The sequence below is a fragment of the Danio rerio genome, chromosome 4 (genome assembly GCF_052040795.2).
Source record: "Danio rerio strain M-AB ecotype USA chromosome 4, GRCz13ab, whole genome shotgun sequence".
Taxonomy (NCBI): domain Eukaryota; kingdom Metazoa; phylum Chordata; class Actinopteri; order Cypriniformes; family Danionidae; genus Danio; species Danio rerio.
In genome coordinates, this window is record NC_141024.2 from 6,326,379 (window position 1) to 6,350,738 (window position 24,360).

General features: G+C 36.9%; 1 protein-coding gene and 2 long non-coding RNA genes across 4 annotated transcripts; 1 reads left to right on the forward strand and 2 right to left on the reverse strand.

Moving 5' to 3' along the window:
• Positions 1-2: 2 nt before the first annotated feature.
• On the reverse strand, positions 3-3,145 carry arl1 (ARF like GTPase 1). The gene is given in 6 exon segments (NM_001002473.1): positions 3-475; positions 1,075-1,253; positions 2,175-2,286; positions 2,372-2,453; positions 2,546-2,683; positions 3,068-3,145. Coding segments are annotated over 6 exon segments (546 nt in total). The 5' UTR covers positions 3,072-3,145; the 3' UTR covers positions 3-444.
• Positions 3,146-3,153: 8 nt separating this feature from the next.
• On the forward strand, positions 3,154-23,469 carry LOC137491391 (uncharacterized). Of its 2 annotated transcripts, XR_015942195.1 has the most exons (6): positions 12,906-12,980; positions 13,086-13,177; positions 18,233-18,428; positions 18,519-18,638; positions 20,382-22,704; positions 22,795-23,469. It is a non-coding gene; the product is annotated as an uncharacterized LOC137491391 (long non-coding RNA). The 2 variants fall into 2 exon arrangements; XR_015482524.2 differs by lacking the exons at positions 12,906-12,980; positions 13,086-13,177; positions 18,233-18,428; ... (1 more) ...; positions 20,382-22,704; positions 22,795-23,469 and adding exons at positions 3,154-3,512; positions 6,470-6,568; positions 6,748-7,012.
• On the reverse strand, positions 12,666-18,712 carry LOC137491508 (uncharacterized). The gene is made up of 3 exons (XR_015482533.2): positions 18,427-18,712; positions 14,504-14,602; positions 12,666-14,332 (listed from the first exon to the last, which is right to left on the reverse strand). It is a non-coding gene; the product is annotated as an uncharacterized LOC137491508 (long non-coding RNA).
• Positions 23,470-24,360: the final 891 nt, after the last annotated feature.

The window sequence follows — 24,360 nt, forward strand, 5'->3', positions numbered from 1 at the left end:
CGTGTAGACTGCATATTTATTGTTTCACAGCCATAACGCCAGGAGTGCACTCCCCTGTACACGTGCAAATATAAATATGCCATTACAAATCCAAAGCATACAAATGACGATTAGTCTTAAATATCGACCCACTTTAACTCAATTACCAGCTGCGATGATTATTCCCCATCTCAAATTTAACAAGCAAACACCTTTTGAGGTTACAAATGTAGTGGATACGGTTTACCAAAAACAGACGAAAAGCAAAAAAAAAAAAAAAAAAAAAGAGAAGAGGGTAGGGGGAAACATTTGTAGAGTTCATCCGTTCAACACCAGTCGATCAGTCTCTGCACTCGACGGGAAGGATCTTCACACAATAGGAAGAACGCAGTCATTGGTCCAAAGGACACTCGATAAGAAGTCTCTGAAGTTCCTATTTACAAGGTCTTTTCTTTCTGAGTGCATTTACTGCCGGCTCTTCAGTGACTCCACTAACCTGAAAGTCGAGGAAAATGTAGGTATTGATCAACAATGCACAAAAAAGAAAAACTACAATTTACATTTATTCATTTAATGAAAGCAGCTTACAAATGAAAATAAAGGATGCACTTCAAATCAACAGAGAGCAGCAGTATATAACATGTCTACCTCTTAAGGCCCAAGGTGTGTTTTTACATGCATTTATTTCTTTTTGCTATTTGGGCTTATTGGAACCTAATTAAAATGAAATCTAAGTATTATCTTTTGATATGATGTACTTTTAGAGAAAAATGGTGTCCAAATTTACATAAAAAACTTTTTCATGACTGTTTTTAATGCATATTTAACATAGAAATTATTTTTTTTTAAACTTGCTTTGACTACCAGAGAGCAAAAACAAATTTTTTTTGCCCATTTTGGACAGTTAAAATAGTGTTTGGGGCATTTCATATGCTACAAAACAGTTGCAGGATGACACTGTAAGTCTGTAACAAAATATAAAACATTCTAAGTATTTTCAATAGACACTTAAGAGGTAAAAATGTGCTGTCCACAAATGTCAACACTCAAGCCCTAGAAGGTTAGGTTTGTTTTTGTTAAAAGAGAATGACCTACCATTCCATTGCCTCGTCCAGGCCAGTGCCTTTAGTAGCAGACGTCTTGAAGATCTGCCACTTTCTGTCTTTAAGCGCAGGTAAACCGAGAGCGTTGGCCACTTCGGTTGGAGTCATTGCTTGCTCCATGTCCTGCTTGTTCGCGAACACCACCAGGATGGCTTTCTTCAGCTCTTCCTCCTGAAAGAAAAGAAACAACACGGTCAAATGCACTGATGACAATTGAATGCACTTGTGTACGCCTACTATTATGTTAGTTCCAGTTCCACAAGTATTGTCCCCATAGGAATTGTAGACTTATTTAAAGCACTAAAGGCTAGGAACCGAACTAACCAGCTAAGAGGAGAATCGCATGGTCTGATTTAAGCCAGTGTATGGTGGAAACTGTATAGCTTTAATGATTGAAAGAACAACAATCCCATGAAGCAATGTGAATGACATTATTAAATTTCATTGCTTTAAAAATAAAATGCATATTTACACAGGTATTTAAAAGAGGGAACTAAACTACATTATTAGCAGTGCTTCATGTGAGTTTTTCTTTGCTAACTGGTAGAATTTTCTGTATTGCATTATGGGTAATGTAGTTTTGCTGCAGAAATCCCTCTTTTAAAGGGTTAGCACACCCAAAAATGAAAATCTACAAAGTATTTAATTACTTTTCACTTGTTTCAGAACTAGTTTGAGTTTCTTTCTTCTGTTGAACACAAAAGATGACTATTTGAAGAAAGCGGAAAACCTGTAACCATTGACCTCCATTGTAGGAAAAGTAAATATAATGGAAGTTAATGGATACAGGTTTTCATTTTTCTTCAAACGATCTGCTTTTATGTTCAACAGTAGAAACTTTAAACATGTCTGAAAAAGGGAAAAGTGAGTAAATTAAGCCGGAATTTTAAGTTTTGGACGAACCATCCCTTTAAATGTGAGCAGATGAGTTGAAAAAAAGCATATATGATCTGTTAACAACCTAAGCGCTCACAGCAGATCAAACTTAAAATGTTTATCTGTTGTTGAATGAATGGAGTACTACTTTTTTACATCTGTATCTTGACTGTTTTGCTCAATTTAATGTAAAATGACAGAAACCATGAGACTGACCTCTAACATAGCCACCAGTTCAGATTTGGAGATGCCCATTCGGTCACGATCACTGCTGTCCACCACGTAAATCACTGCATCCGTGTTGGAGTAGTAACACCGCCAGTATGGCCTATGGAGGAGGAGGAGGAGGATCAAATCTTCAGCTTGGCTTCTTCATTTATCAAGATAATACAAACCAAACAACAACATCTTACCTGATACTCGTCTGTCCACCAAGATCCCACACTTGAAACTTAAGGTTCTTATAAGTCACAGTCTCCACGTTAAACCCAATAGCTGTGTTCGAAAACAGAGAAATATATCAGAAATGAGTTCACAGCACAACACATGACTGAGGTTGTGTATAGAAATCACAAACACACACTTACTAGGAATTGTGGTGACCACTTCTCCCACTTGAAGTCTGTACAATATTGTGGTTTTTCCAGCTCCATCCAGACCTAAAATAAGGATTCTCATCTCTCTGGTGCCAAACAGGCCAGAGAAGAGGCTGGAAAAGAATCCTCCTGAATAAATATAACAGATATATGAAATATAATCAGTGCTGATGTTATATTATAACGTATTATGTAGTAATAACATATTAATAGATCATAAGTAACGTTACATACAAGAACGCAAGTCGGTTTGACGATCATCCTACATGTATTTGTTTATATACGCTCTCCATCATTAAGAGAACACTCTAGATTGGCTCATTAAGAGTTTATTGATTCATTTCTGAGTTATCAGCTATGCTAACAAACAGACTAACGTTAGCATCAGCATGCGATGAACAAACTTTCATTTGTAAGCACACAAACAGATATACGCGTGAATTACACTATAAGATCTACGCCTAGTCTGTTTATAATATTAAACCAAATATGATTTGATTCGCGAAGACTTACCCATTTTAGATTTAACACTTTAGTACTGCTGTCTTCCTGACGAAGGATGCAAACACTTCCGTGCTCGAGCCACTGAATGACGTGTCACACTCACACGTGAACGCGCCTGTCCATTCGCCAAACGCACATTCGACACGAATCCGTTGTTAAACATTGCGATGTACATTATCCGTCCACTGTTTTAAAACACACATGTATATATTTATAAAACACGATCATTTATACTTTTATACAAATAGTCAAATGATGGAAACTGAAGTGCAGTTTTCATCCGCTCCACTAGGCAGCGGAAGCGAGACGTCTTGACAATCCTTGACAACAACATGACGCTACAACACGCGCGTTGTTTGTAAATACAGTTCCAACGACTGACAGCTATTGATATCACTTTAATGATACACATTACAACAAATACACGAGAAATAAAGCGTCAAGCAACTAACCGGTAAGTTACTTTACGCATAAAGTTCATCTCGTCACAGAATTCAGTAGTAAAATGTATAAACAAACTAAAAACGTCAGAGCATCACAGCAAATTAATCTCCACAGTTATTGTTTCATGTTTAGTCTTTAAATTATTCTCTATATATTATTAATTAGTCATATTCACATAATACATAGTAAAACAATTAGTTTTTGTTGTTTTTAGTCTTACTGCAAGTCAAAATAATATATTTATAGACCATTTTGAGGGATGTAAACAATAACAGTAGTCCCAATATATTATCTGCTTTACATTTTTAATTTCTATAGCTTCCGAGAATATAAAAAGAGCCACATATTAATAAATAATGTTATGATAGCAGTTTTTCATTGATTTTAGATCCGCTTTCAATACGATCCAATCACATTTGTTTACTTAATTGGAAAGATTGAATATAAACCCATGCATATGTAAATGGTATTTCTCACTTTTAACAAACAGAACTTGGGTTGTAAAGGTTAAAATATCTGTTCAGATGAAAAGAACAGCAGTACTGGGGTTCCACAAGGCTGTGCCAGTATTTACAAATGAATGTTCAAGTAAGCGTTCACAGAATTGTATTATTAAATATTCAGATGACACAGCCAAATGAAGTTTATTTTATAAGAATGATGATTTTAGTGTTATCTACCAGTCAGAAATTAGTCGGTTCATTGAGTGGTGTGATATAAATAAGCTAAAAATAAATACTAAGAAAACAGAAGAGATGGTATTTGACCCAAAGTGTATAGGTGACCATCGTCAAGTGGTTGTACGTGACCATCCTATTACTCAGTCAGGAATCTATAAGTACTTTGGCATTTACATTGACAGTTCTTTGACATGGAAACACACACATTGAGTGGGTTTGTTCTCATTTACACCAGAGATTGTATTTTTTTTACGGAGGTTGCGTCTTTTTGGAGTTAACAAGTTTTATGAAGCTGTACTTGAAAGCATTGTTAGATGTGGTATCACAGTGTGGTTTGGCAGCCTATCTGTTCAGTGTAAATCTAAATTGATGCATCTCTTAAAGACGGGATGGAAAATTGTTGGACACGATGGATATGTGAAGGTGTGTCCTCAGTCAGGTGGAAAGGATTGTGAATGATCCAACTCATTTTTTGTTTCCACATTACAATCTGCTTTCCTCGGGTAGAAGATATAGAGTCCCAAAGTGTAGGTTAAACCGTTATAAGGGTACCTTTGTTCCTGTTTCAGTGGGTTTATTTAACAAGAGTCTATCTTAATTAGCATTAGAAATGTTGTAACTGCTGTATTTTGTATTGTTTTTATTGCTTTTTTATAAATGTTTTGTAAATATAACAAATTTCCTGTCAAGGACACAAAAGTTTACTACTACTATTTTAAAGTTAAGTTATAATTGAATTGCCTCTTGTTACAGTTATGAAATAGTTTGATAGCAAGCATGGACCAATGACATGACCACATTGAATTGATAGAGGTAAAGCTGGTTTTATATTCAGATATTCAGACATTCTCATAAAGCATGTTTATTTCTCTCATTTAAAATACAAAATATTATTGATATTTTTTCTGATTCCGTAACTCTGCTTAGTTGTTTTGGAAAATATAAACAGATGTTTCAAAATAATGTTAGTATATACTTTCTCTGTGAATGTATGTTTTGAGATTTTACTACAAATGTCACATCTGTAACATTGGATTTGCTCAGATTAAAGGGTATATTTTATTTTACAAGAGTAAAGGTTATTTTTGTCAAAAAGTATTGGTCATGGTCTTAGTCATGCTCCAGGGGAGACACTAAAATAATGAGTTTAGATTTGCAATGGTGTAATTTACCAAAATCTCCACACGAGGGCGACACTTTTAATTTCATTAGAGAATAGAGCAGTGCAGTTCACAAAATCACCAAAGGAGGGCAAAACATTTAAATTCTTTATGTTGTTATATTTTATTATATTATATTATATTATATTATATTATATTATATTATATTATATTATATTATATTATATTATATTATATTATATTATTTTGTTTTATTATATTATATTATATTATATTATATTATATTATATTATATTATATTATATTATATTGTGTTGTTATATTATATTATATTATATTATATTATATTATATTATATTATATTATATTATATTATACTATGTTGTTATATTATATTATATTATATTATATTATATTGTTTTGTTATATTATATTATATTATATTATATTATATTATATTATATTATATTATATTATATTATGTTGTTATATTATATTATATTATATTATATTATATTAACTTCGGAATAAATTGCAAATGTGAAAAGGGCGCATTAGTAAAATGATAAACAGTGCAAACAGTTGATTGAATTGACATGATTAATACAGTATTACTCTAGTTTAATACAATCTGCAATATTTTATAAATATGTAATATTTGTATATGTATCTGCTGATAAATCAAATATGTAATGTGTAATTAGATTCGATTACATTGGTAATGTTGTAATTCAGTAAAATCTCCACATGAGGGTGACTTTGAATTTCATTATTTTAGAACAGCAGCAGTGCAGTTCACAGAAATCACCACATGGGGGCGAATATTTTAAATTCACTAGATTTTAAATTTGCAAGGGTGTAATTCAGAAAAATCTCCACAAGAGGGTGCAAAGTTTTATAAATACATATTATTTTTATATTTGTCGACTCCACAGGAGGGAAAAACTCATTCTTTTAGAACAGCAGCAATGCAGTTCACAGAAATCACCACAGGAGGGCGATTATTTTAACTTCACTAGATTTAAAATTTGCAAAGGGTGTTATTTAGAGAAATCTCCACAGGAGGGCGTAATTTTTTATACTTATGTAATATTTTTATATGTCTTATTGTCGGATCATATATTCAGTGTGTGTAATCACGTGTTTATTTGTGTTGAACTCTACAGGATCAGTGACTTGTTGTGGACTGTAAGCCTGTTGAACAGAAGCAGAGACGTGTGAACAGACACTGACTGTACTGATGATGATCATCTGCTGCTGCACAGGTGATGTAGATCATGTGTGTGATTGTGTGTGTGTATGTGGCTATTTCACATGTCGGTTACCATCATTTGCTCTGTGGAGGGTCACTCCTCTACAAAGTAAATGATGGTAACCGAAACGGGTGGGGAAGGGAGGAAGGTCCAGAATTTTTATACAGTTTCTTTTAAATTTTTTTTGCCAGGCTGTAAAGTATAACCCCTGCTGGACACGGCTCCGGAAGCTCCAGGGGGAGACCGAACTGGTATCCCCCCTTCTTCAGGCGCGCCTCACACTCACTCACCATTCACACATATCGCAGAGTTCTGGCTGGGACCGATACCAGCAACCCCTGAAGCCGTGGGGCAGCGCTCTTACCACAGAGCCACAGATCTCCTGTCTGAACACCTGCTGGAACTGATGTTTGAATCAAGCTGAGCTGCGATTGGACAATAAACTAGTTAAATATGTTTAACTCTTTTCATGTTGAGGTTGGAACCATTGTCACTACTGGTGGATTGAGATCTCATACCATGTGCTCTTACCACAGAGCCACAGATCTCCTGTCTAAATACCCGTTGGAACTGATATTTGACTCTTTCTGAGCTGTGATTGGACAATAAACCAGTTGAAGAAGTTAAACTCTTTTCATGCTGATGTGGGATTAGTACCTGTGTTTTCTCTGGTGGATTGAGAACTCATCCCATGTGCTCTTACCACAGAGCCACAGATCTCTTGGCAAATGATTTGCAGGAACTCGTATTTGACTCTATTTGAGTGGTCATGTTGATAATATATACACAGTTGAGAAACCTGTAGGTGTGTCATGAACCCATATCTCCATTGTCACCTTGTTCTCAGCGACCACGTGTTCATCCACTGACCCACTGTGAATTCACAGGCAAGTGTGGCATTTAAGCGATTTTGATGTAATGATGAGAGTTAAACATAATTGATAGCTGGATTCAAACTTAAGACCTCACGCTTGAAGTCACAGCTCATTATTACTTGCACCACTGAACCTGTAGAGCAGTGACTTGTTTTAGTTCGAATGATTCTCAATGTGTAGCGCCCTCCAGCAGTGATTTTGTGAACTACATCGCTACGAATCGACTTTATTGCGCCCTCCTGTGGTGGACTTTGCTAACTACATCTAATTGATTTTATTGCGCCCTCCTGTGGTGTTTTTAGCTAACTACATCTGATTGACTTTATTGTGCCCTCCTGTGGTGTTTTTTGCTAACTACAACAAATTGACTTTATTGCGCCCTCCTGTGGTGTTTTTGCTAACTACATCTAATGGACTTTAATGTGCCCTCCTGTGGTGTTTTTGCTAACTACATCTAATTGACTTTATTGCGCCCTCCTGTGGTGTTTTTGCTAACTACATCTAATGGACTTTAATGTGCCCTCCTGTGGTGTTTTTGCTAACTACATCTAATTGACGTTATTGCGCCCTCCTGTGGTGTTTTTGCTAACTACATCTAATTGACTTTATTGCGCCCTCCTGTGGTGTTTTTGCTAACTACATCTAATTGACGTTATTGCGCCCTCCTGTGGTGTTTTTTGCTAACTACATCTGATTGACTTTATTGCGCCCTCCTGTGGTGTTTTTTGCTAACTACAACAAATTTACTTTATTGCGCCCTCCTGTGGTGTTTTTGCTAACTACATCTAATCGACTTTATTGCGCCCTCCTGTGGTGTTTTTGCTAACTACATCTAATTGACTTTATTGCGCCCTCCTGTGGTGTTTTATGCTAACTACATCTAATTGACTTTATTGTGCCCTCCTGTGGTGTTTTTGCTAACTACATCTAATTGACTTTATTGTGCCCTCCTGTGGTGTTTTTTGCTAACTACATCAAATTGACTTTATTGCGCCCTCCTGTGGTGTTTTATGCTAACTACATCTAATTGACTTTATTGTGCCCTCCTGTGGTGTTTTTGCTAACTACATCTGATTGACTTTATTGCGCCCTCCTGTGGTGTTTTTTGCTAACTACATCTAATTGACTTTATTGTGCCCTCCTGTGGTGTTTTTGCTAACTACATCTGATTGACTTTATTGCGCCCTCCTGTGGTGTTTTTTGCTAACTACATCTAATTGACTTTATTGTGCCCTCCTGTGGTGTTTTTGCTAACTACAACAAATTGACTTTATTGCACCCTCCTGTGGTGTTTTTTGCTAACTACAACAAATTGACTTTATTGTGCCCTCCTGTGGTGTTTTTGCTAACTACATCTGATTGACTTTATTGCGCCCTCCTGTGGTGTTTTTGCTAACTAAATCTAATGGACTTTAATGTGCCCTCCTGTGGTGTTTTTTGCTAACTACATCTAATTGACTTTATTCTGCCCTCCTGTGGTGTTTTTGCTAACTACATCTAATTGACTTTATTCTGCCCTCCTGTGGTGTTTTTGCTAACTACATCTAATTGACTTTATTCTGCCCTCCTGTGGTGTTTTTGCTAACTACATCTAATTGACTTTATTGTGCCCTCCTGTGGTGTTTTTGCTAACTACATCTGATTGACTTTATTGTGCCCTCCTGTGGTGTTTTTGCTAACTACATCTAATGGACTTTATTGTGCCCTCCTGTGGGGTTTTTGCTAACTACATCTGATTGAGTTTATTGCGCCCTCCTGTGGTGTTTTTGCTAACTACATCTAATCGACTTTATTGTGCCCTCCTGTGGTGTTTTATGCTAACTACATCTAATCGACTTTATTGCGCCCTCCTGTGGTGTTTTTGCTAACTACATCTAATTGACTTTATTGCGCCCTCCTGTGGTGTTTTTGCTAACTACATCTAATTGACTTTATTGCGCCCTCCTGTGGTGTTTTTGCTAACTACATCTAATTGACTTTATTGCGCCCTCCTGTGGTGTTTTATGCTAACTACATCTAATTGACTTTATTGTGCCCTCCTGTGGTGTTTTTGCTAACTACATCTAATTGACTTTATTGTGCCCTCCTGTGGTGTTTTTGCTAACTACATCTGATTGACTTTATTGCGCCCTCCTGTGGTGTTTTTTGCTAACTACATCTAATTGACTTTATTGTGCCCTCCTGTGGTGTTTTTGCTAACTACATCTGATTGACTTTATTGCGCCCTCCTGTGGTGTTTTTTGCTAACTACATCTAATTGACTTTATTGTGCCCTCCTGTGGTGTTTTTGCTAACTACAACAAATTGACTTTATTGCACCCTCCTGTGGTGTTTTTTGGTAACTACAACAAATTGACTTTATTGTGCCCTCCTGTGGTGTTTTTGCTAACTACATCTAATGGACTTTAATGTGCCCTCCTGTGGTGTTTTTTGCTAACTACATCTAATTGACTTTATTCTGCCCTCCTGTGGTGTTTTTGCTAACTACATCTAATTGACTTTATTCTGCCCTCCTGTGGTGTTTTTGCTAACTACATCTAATTGACTTTATTGTGCCCTCCTGTGGTGTTTTTGCTAACTACATCTAATTGATTTTATTGCGCCCTCCTGTGGTGTTTTTGCTAACTACATCTAATGGACTTTAATGTGCCCTCCTGTGGTGTTTTTTGCTAACTACATCTAATTGACTTTATTCTGCCCTCCTGTGGTGTTTTTGCTAACTACATCTAATTGACTTTATTGTGCCCTCCTGTGGTGTTTTTGCTAACTACATCTGATTGACTTTATTGCGCCCTCCTGTGGTGTTTTTTGCTAACTACATCTAATTGACTTTATTGTGCCCTCCTGTGGTGTTTTTTGCTAACTACAACAAATTGACTTTATTGTGCCCTCCTGTGGTGTTTTTTGCTAACTACAACAAATTGACTTTATTGCGCCCTCCTGTGGTGTTTTTTGCTAACTACAACAAATTGACTTTATTGTGCCCTCCTGTGGTGTTTTTGCTAACTACATCTGATTGACTTTATTGCGCCCTCCTGTGGTGTTTTTGCTAACTACATCTAATGGACTTTAATGTGCCCTCCTGTGGTGTTTTTTGCTAACTACATCTAATTGACTTTATTCTGCCCTCCTGTGGTGTTTTTGCTAACTACATCTAATTGACTTTATTCTGCCCTCCTGTGGTGTTTTTGCTAACTACATCTAATTGACTTTATTCTGCCCTCCTGTGGTGTTTTTGCTAACTACATCTAATGGACTTTAATGTGCCCTCCTGTGGTGTTTTTTGCTAACTACATCTAATTGACTTTATTCTGCCCTCCTGTGGTGTTTTTGCTAACTACATCTAATGGACTTTAATGTGCCCTCCTGTGGTGTTTTTTGCTAACTACAACAAATTGACTTTATTGCGCCCTCCTGTGGTGTTTTTTGCTAACTACATCAAATTGATTTTATTGTGCCCTCCTGTGGTGTTTTTGCTAACTACATCTAATTGACGTTATTGCGCCCTCCTGTGGTGTTTTTGCTAACTACATCTGATTGACTTTATTCTGCCCTCCTGTGGTGTTTTTGCTAACTACATCTAATTGACTTTATTCTGCCCTCCTGTGGTGTTTTTGCTAACTACATCTAAATAACTTTATTGCGCCCTCCTGTGGTGTTTTTGCTAACTACATCTGATTGAGTTTATTGCGCCCTCCTGTGGTGTTTTTGCTAACTACATCTAATTGACTTTATTGCGCCCTCCTGTGGTGTTTTTGCTAACTACATCTGATTGACTTTATTGCGCCCTCCTGTGGTGTTTTTGCTAACTACATCTAATTGACTTTATTGTGCCCTCCTGTGGTGTTTTTTGCTAACTACATCTAATTGACTTTATTGCGCCCTCCTGTGGTGTTTTATGCTAACTACAACAAATTTACTTTATTGCGCCCTCCTGTGGTGTTTTTGCTAACTACATCTGATTGACTTTATTGCGCCCTCCTGTGGTGTTTTTGCTAACTACATCTAATTGACTTTATTGTGCACTCCTGTGGTGTTTTTGCTAACTACATCTAATTGACTTTATTGCGCCCTCCTGTGGTGTTTTATGCTAACTACAACAAATTTACTTTATTGCGCCCTCCTGTGGGGTTTTTGCTAACTACATCTGATTGAGTTTATTGCGCCCTCCTGTGGTGTTTTTGCTAACTACATCTAATGGACTTTATTGTGCCCTCCTGTGGTGTTTTTGCTAACTACATCTAATGGACTTTATTGTGCCCTCCTGTGGGGTTTTTGCTAACTACATCTGATTGAGTTTATTGTGCCCTCCTGTGGGGTTTTTGCTAACTACATCAAATTGACTTTATTGTGCCCTCCTGTGGTGTTTTTGCTAACTACATCTGATTGACTTTATTGCGCCCTCCTGTGGTGTTTTTGCTAACTACATCAAATTGACTTTATTGTGCCCTCCTGTGGTGTTTTTGCTAACTACATCTGATTGAGTTTATTGTGCCCTCCTGTGGGGTTTTTGCTAACTACATCAAATTGACTTTATTGTGCCCTCCTGTGGTGTTTTTGCTAACTACATCTGATTGACTTTATTGTGCCCTCCTGTGGTGTTTTTGCTAACTACATCTAATTGACTTTATTGTGCCCTCCTGTGGTGTTTTTGCTAACTACATCTGATTGACTTTATTGTGCCCTCCTGTGGTGTTTTTGCTAACTACATCTAATTGACTTTATTCTGCCCTCCTGTGGTGTTTTTGCTAACGACATCTAAATAACTTTATTGTGCCCTCCTGTGGTGTTTTTGCTAACCACATCTGATTGAGTTTATTGCGCCCTCCTGTGGTGTTTTTGCTAACTACATCTAATTGACTTTATTGTGCCCTCCTGTGGTGTTTTTGCTAACTACATCTAATTGACTTTATTCTGCCCTCCTGTGGTGTTTTTTGCTAACTACAACTAATTGACGTAATTGCGCTCTTCTGTGGTAATTAAAATAAATAAATACATTTTATTTTTGCTAACTACATCATTACAAATTGACTCAAATTGTCCTCAATATGTTGCATCCTTCTGTGGTGAATTTTGTGAAATTTAATGAACTTTTAGTAGCTTAAGAACAAACGGCACAAAAAAAATTTCTAGCACATTACCTATGAATAATTGTACCTATGAACAAAACCTCACTATGTCTTAGAAATGTCTAGTACTGCTTCTGCTTGAGTATTTAAAAAAAGTGACACATAACCAGTCATTAAAGATCTTTATTAACTTTACTTCTCAACTCTAAAAGTAAACACGTGCAATTAAAATAACTGATTGAAGCAAATGCGTTTTATATGAGTTCAAAACTGAGCACAAACCTGCATGGACGTTTCTGGTGATGCTGAAGACCTTAATTGGTTTCTGGTGATGCTTAAGACCTTGATTGGCTTCAGGTGTTTTTAATCAGGTTGTAGTTAAACTCAAGAAAGTGGAGCAGCAGCAGGATTAGAGACAAGTACATGAGCTGTGTGTTGTCTTCTGTGGGTCAGTGGATAGTTGTTTGTACTTTGTGTTTGGTAAGTCTGAGTTTGAATCCCCCAATCACCAAAGTGCTTATTTATGAAGAAATTCAGGTCCCAAAGAGTCTAAACACCATTTAAAACAATGATGTGTCCTTACAGATTCTCTGGTGCAGTGGATTACTGATTATCTTTGGATGTTGGAAACCTTGGGTTTGAGTCCCATCGTTGCTTAACTCTCACCTTTACAGAAAGTAAGTAGTTGTTATATTTTATCCTACAGTTTAAAACACATGCTCATTTGTCACAGACCCAGTGGTGCTTGGGATAAAACCTTTGAGCTTCAAACATGAAGTTCAGGGTTCAAAGCTAATTGTTTCTTGTTTCAAATCATTCCTCTCTGCAATTATACTCATAAAAACCCTAAACACCATCACAAAACATCACCTTTGTGGTACAATGGCTTAACACTTTCCTGTCATGTGCATAAATCAGGGTTCAAACCCTGCAAATGCATGATTCTTCCCTTAAATAACACAGCATTCAAAAATATAATAACCAAAACATTTATTTGCTTGTCAGACTCAGTGGCTCAGCAGATAAGGAGTTCAGCTTCCACCTTTAAGACAAGGGTTCACATCCCACTTATGTACTGCTTTATTATAGTTATTAAAATCTCTGGGATATATAAGTTTCTGACAAGACTGGGTCAGTGAAGACATTTGTGGCTCTGTGGTAAGAGCACATCCTTTGAAATCTCAATTCATCAGGCATAATATGGTTTCTAATCCAACTGTAGCATAGAGAACAATTCAACTTATTTAACTAGTTTATTGTCCAATCACAGCTTAGTTAAAGTCAAATATACCTTCCAGCAATCAGTCAGACAGGTGATCTGTGGCTCTGTGGTAAGAGCGTGTGGCATGTAATCTCAATCCTTCATTGAGAACATGGGTTCCAACCTTGGCATGAAAAGTGGCTAACTTCTTTATTGTCACACACAAATCGGCAGTGAAATATGTGTTTCCAGCGGGTGTTCATACAAGAGACCTGTGGCTCTGTGGAAAAAGTGGCTTGTGTGAGATCTCAATCCTCCAGTAAAGACATGAGGTCTAATCCCACCTCAACAAGAAAGGAGTTTAAACTTCTTCAACTAGTTTATTGTCCAGTCACAGCTCAGATAGAATCAAACATCAGTTTCAGCAGGTGTTCAGACAGGAGATCTGTGGCTCTGTGGTAAGAGCGCTGCCCCACGGCTTCAGGGGTTGCTGGTATCGGTCCCAGCCAGAACTCTGCGATATGTGTGAATGGTGAGTGAGTGTGAGGCGCGCCTGAAGAAGGGGGGATACCAGTTCGGTCTCCCCCTGGAGCTTCCGGAGCCGTGTCCAGCAGGGGTTATACTTTACAGCCTGGCAAAAAATTTAAAATGAACTGTATAAAAATTCTGGACCTTCGTCCCTTCCCCACCCGTTTCGGCTACCATCATTTACTTTGTAGAGGAGTGACCCTCCACAAAGCAAATGATGGTAACCGACATGTGCAAGACAAACACACACAATCACACACATGATCTACATCACCTGTGCAGCAGCAGATGATCGTCATCAGTACAGTCAGTGTCTGTCCACACGTCTCTGCTTCTGTTCAACAGGCTTACAGTCCACAACACGTCACTGATCCTGTAGAGTCGACACACAAATAAACACAAGATTACACACTGAATATCTGATCCGACAAATATGCAAATATTACATGTTTCTAATATTGCGCCCTCCTGTGGGGATTTCTCAAAATTACACTTTTGCAAATCTTGAATTTACTGAATTTGAAAATTTTCCCCTTGTGGTGATTATTGTGAACTGTACTGCTGCCATTTTAAGTTAGAGTCGACAAATATAAAAATAATACGTATTTATAAAACATTGCGCCCTCGTGTGGCGATTTTTTTTAATTACACCATTGCAAATCTAACTCATTTAAAACATTCTCCCTCTTGTGGTGATTGCAGTGAACTGCACTGCTGCCAGTTTAAAAATAAAGGAATTCAAAGTCACCCTCCTGTGGAGATTTTGGTGAATTACACCATTGCAAATTTAAAGTAATGAATTTAATGATTTCGCCTTCTTGTGGAGCTGTCAGGGCCATGACCAAGAGTAGTTATATTTTTTTGACTAACTGAAATAAAATAAATGAATGGCATGAGTTTAATTTAAGCACACACGTGCAAAGATTACTCAGACAGCATTTCATACATCTGGATTACAACAAGCTTGACCCTAAACCACAAATCTGTGACTGAAAGTGCAGTGACCTTCTTGCTGTGAGGCGAGAGCGCTACCCTCTGCGCCACCCTGTCGCCCAACTTTGTAATCATTATGATAAAAAAAAATATATATATATATATATATAAACTATTAGTTTTAAAATCTTGAACAATATTAATGATATGATGTAGCTCTGGAAACGTCCTACTTCTCTGTTTATCCGTCTGACTTTACAGTGGGTTCTTTCCTGTGGTTTTAAAGAATATCACAACAGCGAACGAGTCAAGTTTAAAAGCCTCATTTGTTTCGTGAGGTGCCAGGCGAAAGTATTAATCAGCCTTAAGATGTTTGTTTGTTTGTTTGTTTTTTGCTGTAGTTTAATGGTGCATCTGACCTGTCTTTAGTACTGTTCAATTGCAATAGTTTTATTTTACCACAAATTTTGTGATTTTGCATTTTCTCTTGCGTGTTTTTGATATTGTGATATATAAATTTTGTAAGTAATGGTCCTAAAAAGCTCTTAAAAAGTCTTCAATTTGACATTATGAAATCTGCAGAAACCCTGTTACAAGACTTGTGTTGTTCTGTGGTTTCTGACGGTTCGTTCATGCGATTAGATAATTAGCAAAGTTTCTCCATGATTTGCAAGGGTTTTTTTTCTGATTAAATCGTCTGTTGATCGTACAGATAAGAGAGGCATCATTTGAAATTTTAAAGAGTCTATTTTTGTGTGTATATGTCTGTTGTCTTTATAATCACAAAAGCAAAACATTGTTTTTGTAAAATAATTGCGGTGCGCTATTGATAAGATAATCATCACAGGAACATGCAAGTCCATCATCATTGTAATACAGACTGTATTAATTGATCAGGGATAAGTTAATACTGTTCATAAAGTTGCAAAAGTGTTTTTAGAAAACCTCATTTTTCTAGAAGACTAACAACTTAATTTTTGTGAGGTTGTTGGTTCAAGCCCCGACTGAGTGATTTCTGTGTGGAGTTTGCATGTTCTCCCCATGTTGGCGTGGGTTTCGTCTGGGTGCTCCGGTTTTGATTAAATATAAACCACACCTGAAAGTTCAGTAAATGCTGTTTACACGCTTTCAAAAGTGTTTATAGTATCGTCAAATGTGTTGTGTAAAATGTGTTTTATTGTCTGGATCTTGTCTGATTAGGCAAATATGGATAATTCCACCAATACCGCCAGCTAAAAAAGTCATTTGTACTCTGAGTAGTTTTTATGAAGAGTAAATTGTACTTTTACTTAAGAACTTTTTAGCAGCAGTACATTTACTTGTAATTGAGTTTAATTTCAGCAATGCAACAGTACTTGTAATTTTCCACCACTGGTAAAAAACAACAACCTTTTTCCTCTTTGACCATAATATATTTGATTTTGAGAAACTTTTAAGATATTTTGGAATAGAAAACATGTCAGACGGCTAAATAATTCACATGAATAATTGACTTCTGCAGTCATTAGTTTTAAAGACACTGATTTCATTACAGTTTAAAACAGCATCTTTGAATATATTTTCTGCTGTAGATTCTTTTGTCCTGAAGAACTTAAAACAAAACGAAAAAATATATATCTTACATATACCTTAGGAACGGTATAGCAGAAAATGTTGGCGGTTTTAATACCTTGACTGTTCCAAATTGCGATTACCGTCGCATGCCTAGTTGACATGTTTACAGTGAACAAGAAGTGTTAGTGGAAACAACAGTTCACATTTACAATGTTGCTATTATGATGACCAATATTTAATAAATAAATAAATATAAACAATTAATGTTCTAATTTAAAATGTGCAATCAAATATTCTAATGAATAGATATAAATTTACCTTTCAATTTATTGACAAAGATTTTAAAAGCCGTATTTTTTTGGTTTACATTGAGAACATTGTAGCCAGAACTACTTTCTGTTTGTGCATTTGACGAGTCACGAAGGTTCTGTGCCACTTCACAGCAGGAATGAGACTGACTGTTCTTAAATAGTCCCAATTGGATTTGATCAATTCGTTCTCAGACTGATACAAACAAAGCACTCGCGCATGCATAATTCATGTTAAAACACAAAAGTTACATAAATGATCAAATGAAAAAAGAAAGTGTTGCTACATGAAAGCTTGCTATGTATTTGACAAACACTCCAGGCTAATCCACTTTTTCTGTGACTGAAGAATGCAAGAGGCAAACCTCGCCAGTCTGACAATAAAACAATAAATAAATAAATAAACAAATAAATAAATAAAACAATAAATAAATAAAATAAATAAATAAATAAATAAATACATAAAAAGTGCAGTTCTCCATCTGCTTCATTAGGCTGCATAATTAAGCCATTTTAAGTCAATGGTTTTATTGCATGAAAATAGATTATGTGGAAGATGACAGCTCAGTGATTTATAAAAAGATAAATATTTTATCAATCTGTTAAAACTTGTTTTCAATTAAAAAAATCTGTAGATGTCTTCCATTTATTAGTCAAATAAATCCCTGCCAGGTGCATTCAACTTTCCTCTTTAGAATTTGGCTATTTGAATTATAATAATAATTAATTAATAATAATAATGTTAATAATTAATAATAATAATAATAATAATGTGTTTCATGTGTTTTCCAGCCTCTCTTCTAAACAAATTGGGGAAAATGGGGGACAGTTTGCTGATTTAAATCCCATTTACTGCATTTACCTGTTATTTAGGGACTATGGTGATACAAAATCCAGGGCAAATGATCGATTAAGCGAATTTCTAATTAACTTAAAATTATGAACTGTGTGTGCTGAATTATTTTGCGAAATCAATTGCAAATAAACATCAGCAAATTAATAAGAAAATTAAATGAGAATGTTGATCATTACATTTACATTGCAATTTAAGCACTTAATTCAAACGTTCTGTAAAAACAGTTAGCTACATACAGCAGCTTTAACTTACATACATTACATAAAGTATTGAATTATTTTTACAATATGTAACACTGATGTGATGTCCAGCACATAATCTGTAAATCGCAGTTCTCCATCCGCTCCACTAGGCGGCATCAGCGAGCTGCTCTTTTAGCCTGGACAATTTGACAACAGCGACACAGATCATCACAGGTACACCGTTTTACTGGCGTCAAGTTGAGCTCCAGCAGATGACAGCTCAGTGCCAGACTCATAATGTCAGTCAACAGCAGATATTACAGCCTGACAGCGAAGTCCAGAAATGGAGAGTAACGCGACTCACCTGTAAGTGACTTTGTTCTGTTGGTTTAGTTTGTAGTGATGTTGCTGTAGTGTTTGTGTTCAGTCATTGCTCTCTCTCTCTCTCCTCTGCAGCAGTGAAGATACACACGTGTGTTTGTTGTGTTTCTGCAGCAGATCTTTGACCTGTTCTCAACAGCTGACGCTCCTCCACACACTCCTCCACATCCAGGCGGATTCACAGCTCCAGTAAAGGTATTTATGAGCTCATATTTCCAGTAGAGAGTCCAGAAAGTGTGTTTGTTGTGCTGCTGCTCTGTCGCGTGTTTGTTGGGGGAGGGACTTTCTGTAGAAAGCATTTGATTGGCCAGATTTGGTGTAGAGTCCTCAATACAGTATGAGGAGACTTTAGAGGTAAATGATGATATTTACAGTGTTTAATTGTGTTTAGTGACATTTAAAGCCCCACAAGCAGCTGTAAGATAATTTAACATATGGTTGATGTGTTTGATTGAGGAATAAGCAGGTTTTTCACATTTTGAACACTGAAATGTAATAATATATTAGCATATGATGCAGTTTACATTAATTTAGAATAATTTACATTTTATATTAATTATTTGTGTTTCTTTAATTATTTATTTTTTTCAAAATGTGTAAATGTGGTTATCCTCACATTGGAGAAAGAAATGAGGGTTTAAGTGTGTGGTGATGGTGTAGTGGTAAGAGCACACATCATGATGTCTGAAACTGTCGCAGCATACCTGGGTTCAAATCCAAGCCCTGCTGCTGCTTTTTACTGCTGAGGTAATAAAAAAAAAAAAAAAAGGTTTTCTATGTTTGTGGTTCCGCCATAATTACCTTGCTGTTTGCATATACGTTGTTGTTGTTGTGAGCCTCACATCACGGCAGGTTTCATGCCCAGGCCCCTGGCGTAACCTTATACACAGCAAACATGTGTTCACCCACTAGCCCATTATGGCTTTCAGTCTGTCAGCTGCTGTTTGGGCCACACTGTTTGATTGAATCCCAGCACCCGAAAGTAAAGTAAGCAATAGTGGGATTTGAACCCATGTCTCCTGTATGAATGCACATTGCTTTATGACTTGAGCTATTGAGTTTGATAATTTATTGTGTTTTAAAAAAATTGGTTTTATTGAGAGTTTTGAGAAAGATATGATACAAAATGAGCAGAAGTGGGATTCAATCCTTTACACTTCTGTATGACAGTCAACGACTCGTCCACTAAACCACATCGCTTGACATATGGTTGTGTGTGTTTCGTGGGCCAAATTACAAAGAAACATATGCCAAACCATCGTCATGATGTAAATAGTGATAAATCCTTATTCAGACACATAATTCATCACCCAGACTCAGTGGCTCAGGTCATAAAGTGTTAAGCTTTAATCAAAGAGATCCGGGTTCAATCCTCACTTTGGCTAATGTCCGTCTTGAGTTTATTATATTCACCAGGAGCTCCTGATGATGAGCGCTGATGTGAAACCCGTGATGGGTGAATAAACACAAGTTCTCTGAGGAAGAGACTCATAAAGACAAGAGTTCAGATCTGAGTTGTATCTGGATCTAGCAGAAGAGAGATTCGATCCTTCACACTTCTAAATAGAAGCTGAACGCTCATCCACTGAGCCAAAGGGTTTGACATTTGGCAACAGACTTTTTGTGGGCCAAAGTACAAAGAAATGTATGTCAAACCTTGGTCATATTGAGAATAGTGATAAAGCCCCATTCCAACACCTCCTTCACCATCGAGACTCAGTGGCTCAGGTCATAAAGTGCTGAGATTAAGTCAAGGAGACCCGGGTTCAAACCTCACTATGATTAATGTATATCTGAGCTCATTATTTTCACCAGGAGCTCCTGATGATGGACGCTGATGTGAAACCCATGACGGGTGAATAAACACAAGTTCTCTGAGGAAGAGACTCATAAAGACAAGAGTTCAGATCTGACATTTATCTTGTTTTATTCAATCAGCTCACACACAGGTCAGCAGTCCAACATCAGTTCCAGCAAGTGTTCAGACAAGGAGATCTGTGGCTCTGTGGTAAGAGCGCTGCCCCACGGTTTCAGGGGTTGCTGGTATCGGTCCCAGCCAGAACTCTGCGATATGTGTGAATGGTGAGTGAGTGTGAGGCGCGCCTGAAGAAGGGGGGATACCAGTTCGGTCTCCCCCTGGAGCTTCCGGAGCCGTGTCCAGCAGGGGTTATACTTTACAGCCTGCCAAAAAATTTAAAATGAACTGTATAAAAATTCTGGACCTTCGTCCCTTCCCCACCCGTTTCGGTTACCATCATTTACTTTCTAGAGGAGTGACCCTCCACAAAGCAAATGATGGTAACCTACATGTGCAAGACAAACACACACACAATCACACATGATCTACATCACCTGTGCAGCAGCAGATGATCATCATCAGTACAGTCAGTGTCTGTCCACACGTCTCTGCTTCTGTTCAACAGGCTTACAGTCCACAACACGTCACTGATCCTGTAGAGTCAACACACATTATTACACACTGAATATCTGATCTAACAATAGACAAATATAACATATGTATCAAATATTGCGCCCTCCTGTGGAGATTGTTATGAATTACACATTTGCAAATCTTGAACCAATGAATTTAAAATATTCGCTATAACAGCGCCTTCTTGTGGGGATTTTTGTGGACTGCACTGCTGCCGTTCTAAAAGAATGAAAGTTTCTCCCTCCTGTGGAGATATTTCTGAATTACACCACTGCAAATCTCATTGACTGAATGTAAACATGTCGCCCTCCTGTGGAGTTTTTTCTGAATTACACCTTTGCAGATTTATTGATTTGAAAGATTGTGGTGATTTTTGTGGATTTCAGCACAGTAAATGTAGGTAAAGTCTAGATCGGATATGCGGCCTGGGAGTGCAATATGCACATTAATAAAGCAGCATTTTTTTGACACTGTATAACAATAATTAATATTTTCACAGTACTGTGAGGGTTGGGTTTAGGGTTGGGGTGGGGGTAGACGTTAATAAAATACAACAAATGAGAAAGTTAATAAATAATAGAAATAATTCGCGTTAACTTCCGGCCGCAAACGTATCCGCTCTAGCAACAACCGTAAATGTAAAGCACTGAGATTTCTCCTTCTTGTGGTGCAGCTGTAGTTGTGTGTATTTTTATCCACTGATGCTGACAACCGACATTTTATTGCCCTCGTGTGGAGATTTCCCAGAATTACACCTTAGCAAATCTAATGAATTTAAAGTATTGTAATATATATTACTCTTGTTGTGATGTTTGTGAACTGCACTGCTGCTGTTGTAAAATAATGAAGTTAAACGTTTCACGCTTGTGTAGATATATCTGAAATACACTTTTGCAAATCGAATGATTTTAAAGATGCTGCATTTACTGCATTGACTCAATAAGTTAACTTGTTGTCTCATATTTAGTAGGTATGTGGTTTGGTTTATTTAGATAAACGTCTAGAAAGGGGTTTATATGCTCATTTATTTCCCATAAAACACCACTAGAGTCAGAAGGTTTATGTCAACCATATTTATGAATTTGAATTAGCTGTAATCTGTCTTATTATTTATTTATTATGTATTTATTTTGATATGTGTAAAATTGAGGTATTTGGTATTTTATTAAAAAATACATTTCAATGTAAACAACAACAGTAAAACATTAGTATTGGACATCTCCACCGACTTATGTATTACCTACTTATTCTTCAGGACACAAAGTGTCTTAAATCTTTACATTTTTTACTAGTTTATATTTACATTTACTTGTATAAATGTCTGAAATCTTCACTTTACAAATGCTGACAAGCACAAACCAACTTAATCTCAGTAGAGACAGCAACACAAGTCAACACAGCTTCAGCTGCTCTCAGTTTAGTCACATTTTCTCAGTTCTAGCGGACGTCCACTGATCAGTTTGTTTACGTTTTGCATTTTATTCAATAATATTTCATGTTGAACCTTTAATCACTAGTCTTTGAAAATTGTTTCATATTTCATTAATAGATATTTGATATTTCTACACTGTCAATCAAAAGTATGCCCTGAAACCCTAAACAAAGTGAGAAAATGAATCACTTATGACTGAGTACATGTTTGAGTATGTGTTTTTAACATTCAAAACTGGTTAAACATCACAGCTACACCGTTTCACTGGTGTAAAGTTGAGCTCCAGCAGATGACAGCTCAGTGCCAGACTCATAATGTCAGTCAACAGCAGATTTTACAGCCCGACAGCGAAGAAAAGCCACACCAAGTGCAGAAATGGAGAGTAACGCGACTCACCTGTAAGTGACTTTGTTCTGTTGGTTTAGTTTGTAGTGATGTTGCTGTAGTGTTTGTGTTCAGGCATTGCTCTCTCTCTCTCTCCTCTGCAGCAGTGAAGATACACACGTGTGTTTGTTGTGTTTCTGCTGCAGATCTTTGACCTGTTTTCAACAGCTGACGCTCCTCCACACACTCCTCCACATCCAGGCGGATTCACAGCTCCAGTAAAGGTATTTATGAGCTCATATTTCCAGTAGAGAGTCCAGAAAGTGTGTTTGTTGTGCTGCTGCTCTGTCGCATGTTTGTTAGGGGAGGGACTTTCTGTAGAAAGCATTTGATTGGCCAGATTTGGTGTAGAGTCCTCAATACAGTATGAGGAGACTTTAGAGGTAAATGATGATATTTACAGTGTTTAATTGTGTTTAGTGACATTTAAAGCCCCACAAGCAGCTGTAAGATCATTTAACATATGGTTGATGTGTTTGATTGAGGAATGAAGCAGGTTTTTCACATTTTGAACAATGAAATATAATAATATATTAGCATATGATGCAGTTTACATTAATTCTGAACAATTTACGTTTTATATGAATTATTTGTGTTTATTTAATTTTTTTTTTCCAAATGTGTAGAATGTGGTTATCCTCACATTGGAGAAAGAAATGTGGGTTTATGTGTGTGGTGATGGTGTAGTGGTAAGAGCACACATCATGACGTCTGAAGCTGTCACAGCATACCTGGGTTCAAACTCAAATGCTGCTGCTTTTTACTGCTGAGATATTCAGAAAAAAAAAAGTTTTTCTATGTTTGTGGTTCCGCCCTAATTACCTTGCTGTTTGCATATATGTTGTTGTGAGCCACACATCAAGGCTGGTTTCGTACCCAGACCCCTGGCATAATCTTGTCCACAGCAAACATGTGTTCACCCACTAGCCCATTATGGCTTTCAGTCTGTCAGCTGCTGTTTGGGCCACACTGTTTGATTGAATCCCAGTAACTGAAATTGAAGTAAGAAATAGTGGGATTTGAACCCATGTCTCCTGTATGATTGCACATTGCTTTATGACTTGAGCTACTGAGTCTGATGAAATTTTGAGTTTTAAAATTGGTTTTATTGACAGTTTTGAGAAAGATATGATACAATATCAGCAGAAGTGGGAATCAATCCTTTACACTTCTGTATGACAGTCAACGACTCATCCACTAAACCACATCGCTTGACATATGGATATGTCAGTTTTGTGGGCCAAATTACAAAGAAACATATGTCAAACCATCGTCATGGTGTAAATAGTGATAAAGCCTTATTCAGACACAAAAATCATCGTCCAGACTCAGTGGCTCAGGTCATAAAGTGTTGAGCTTTAATCAAAGAGATCCGGGTTCAATCCTCACTTTGGCTAATGTCCAACTTAAGCTTATTATACTCAGCAAGACCTCCTGATGATGGACGCTGGTGTGAAACCCATGATGGGTGAATAAACACAAGTTCTCTGAGGAAGAGACTCATAAAGACAAGAGTTCACGTCTGACTTGTATCTCGATCTAGCAGAAATGAGATTCGATCCTTCACACTTCTAAATAGCAGTCGAACGCTCATCCTTTGAGCCACAGAGCTTGACATTTGGTGATAATGATTTAGTGAGCCAAAATACAAAGAAATATCTGCCAAACCT